Source organism: Tarenaya hassleriana, unplaced genomic scaffold, assembly GCF_000463585.1.
Source record: "Tarenaya hassleriana unplaced genomic scaffold, ASM46358v1 Cleome2571, whole genome shotgun sequence".
Lineage (NCBI taxonomy): Eukaryota > Viridiplantae > Streptophyta > Magnoliopsida > Brassicales > Cleomaceae > Tarenaya > Tarenaya hassleriana.
Window position 1 is genome coordinate 1 of NW_010965842.1, and position 1,052 is coordinate 1,052.

The 1,052-nt window shown below is 48.5% G+C and overlaps 1 protein-coding gene across 1 annotated transcript; it reads left to right on the forward strand.

The window, feature by feature from the left end:
• The first annotated feature begins 6 nt into the window (after positions 1-6).
• LOC104816723 (UDP-arabinopyranose mutase 3) lies at positions 7-1,040 on the forward strand. The gene is made up of 3 exons (XM_010545652.1): positions 7-232; positions 338-506; positions 596-1,040. Exons 1-3 carry the CDS (start codon positions 129-131, stop codon positions 923-925), a joined length of 603 nt encoding a protein of 200 aa, XP_010543954.1. The 5' UTR covers positions 7-128; the 3' UTR covers positions 926-1,040.
• Positions 1,041-1,052: the final 12 nt, after the last annotated feature.

Genomic DNA, 1,052 nt, shown 5'->3' on the forward strand with positions numbered 1-1,052 from the left:
GGAAAGAGATCAATGCCCTTGAGCAGCACATCAAGAACCTCTTAACTCCTTCAACCCCTCATTTCTTCAACACCCTTTATGATCCATACAGAGATGGAGCCGACTTTGTTCGTGGATACCCTTTTAGCATGCGTGAAGGCGCCACCACGGCCGTGTCTCATGGACTTTGGCTCAACATCCCTGACTACGATGCTCCGACTCAGCTCGTTAAGCCCCTCGAAAGAAATACCAGGCAATTGGATCTCTCACAGAGGCAAACAGTTGTTTCGTTTCCCCGATTCTTGAAGCATACCCTTGTGCAAGTTATCGACTCATTTCACGCCCTTGAACGATGCAGGTACGTTGACGCGGTCATGACAATACCGAAGGGTACCCTTTTCCCGATGTGCGGTATGAACCTGGCTTTTGACCGGGAGTTGATTGGCCCGGCTATGTATTTCGGGCTTATGGGAGATGGCCAGCCTATCGGGCGTTACGACGACATGTGGGCAGGCTGGTGTGTCAAGGTAAATGCACAGCTTTTCCTTATACATCGATCAAAGTCTGCAGCTTTCGAAACAAAGTAGAATGGTTGTCAATATTCTTGGCATTGTAGGTGATATGTGATCATATGGGATGGGGGGTGAAGACCGGTCTGCCGTATATATGGCACAGCAAGGCGAGCAACCCGTTTGTGAATCTGAAGAAAGAGTACAATGGGATATTCTGGCAGGAAGAGGCGATACCGTTCTTTCAGTCAGCGGCTCTGCCCGAGGAATGCAAGACGGTGCAGGAATGTTACATAGAGCTGGGGAAGATGGTGAAGGAGAAGCTGGGGAAGGTGGATCCGTATTTTGTGAAGCTCGCCGATGGAATGTTCACTTGGATCGAAGCTTGGGATGAACTCAACTCTGAGGAGAATCCAAATGGCACAGCTGCAGCCTAAGTGAAAAGACTGCATTTGGATTTTAGCAAATGGGTGCATATGTTCCCCTCCATTTCTTCCATATTTATTACAGCGGTTACTGCTCTCTGTCGTTAGTGTTCCATTTCTTGTTGTTGTTCTGCGTTTG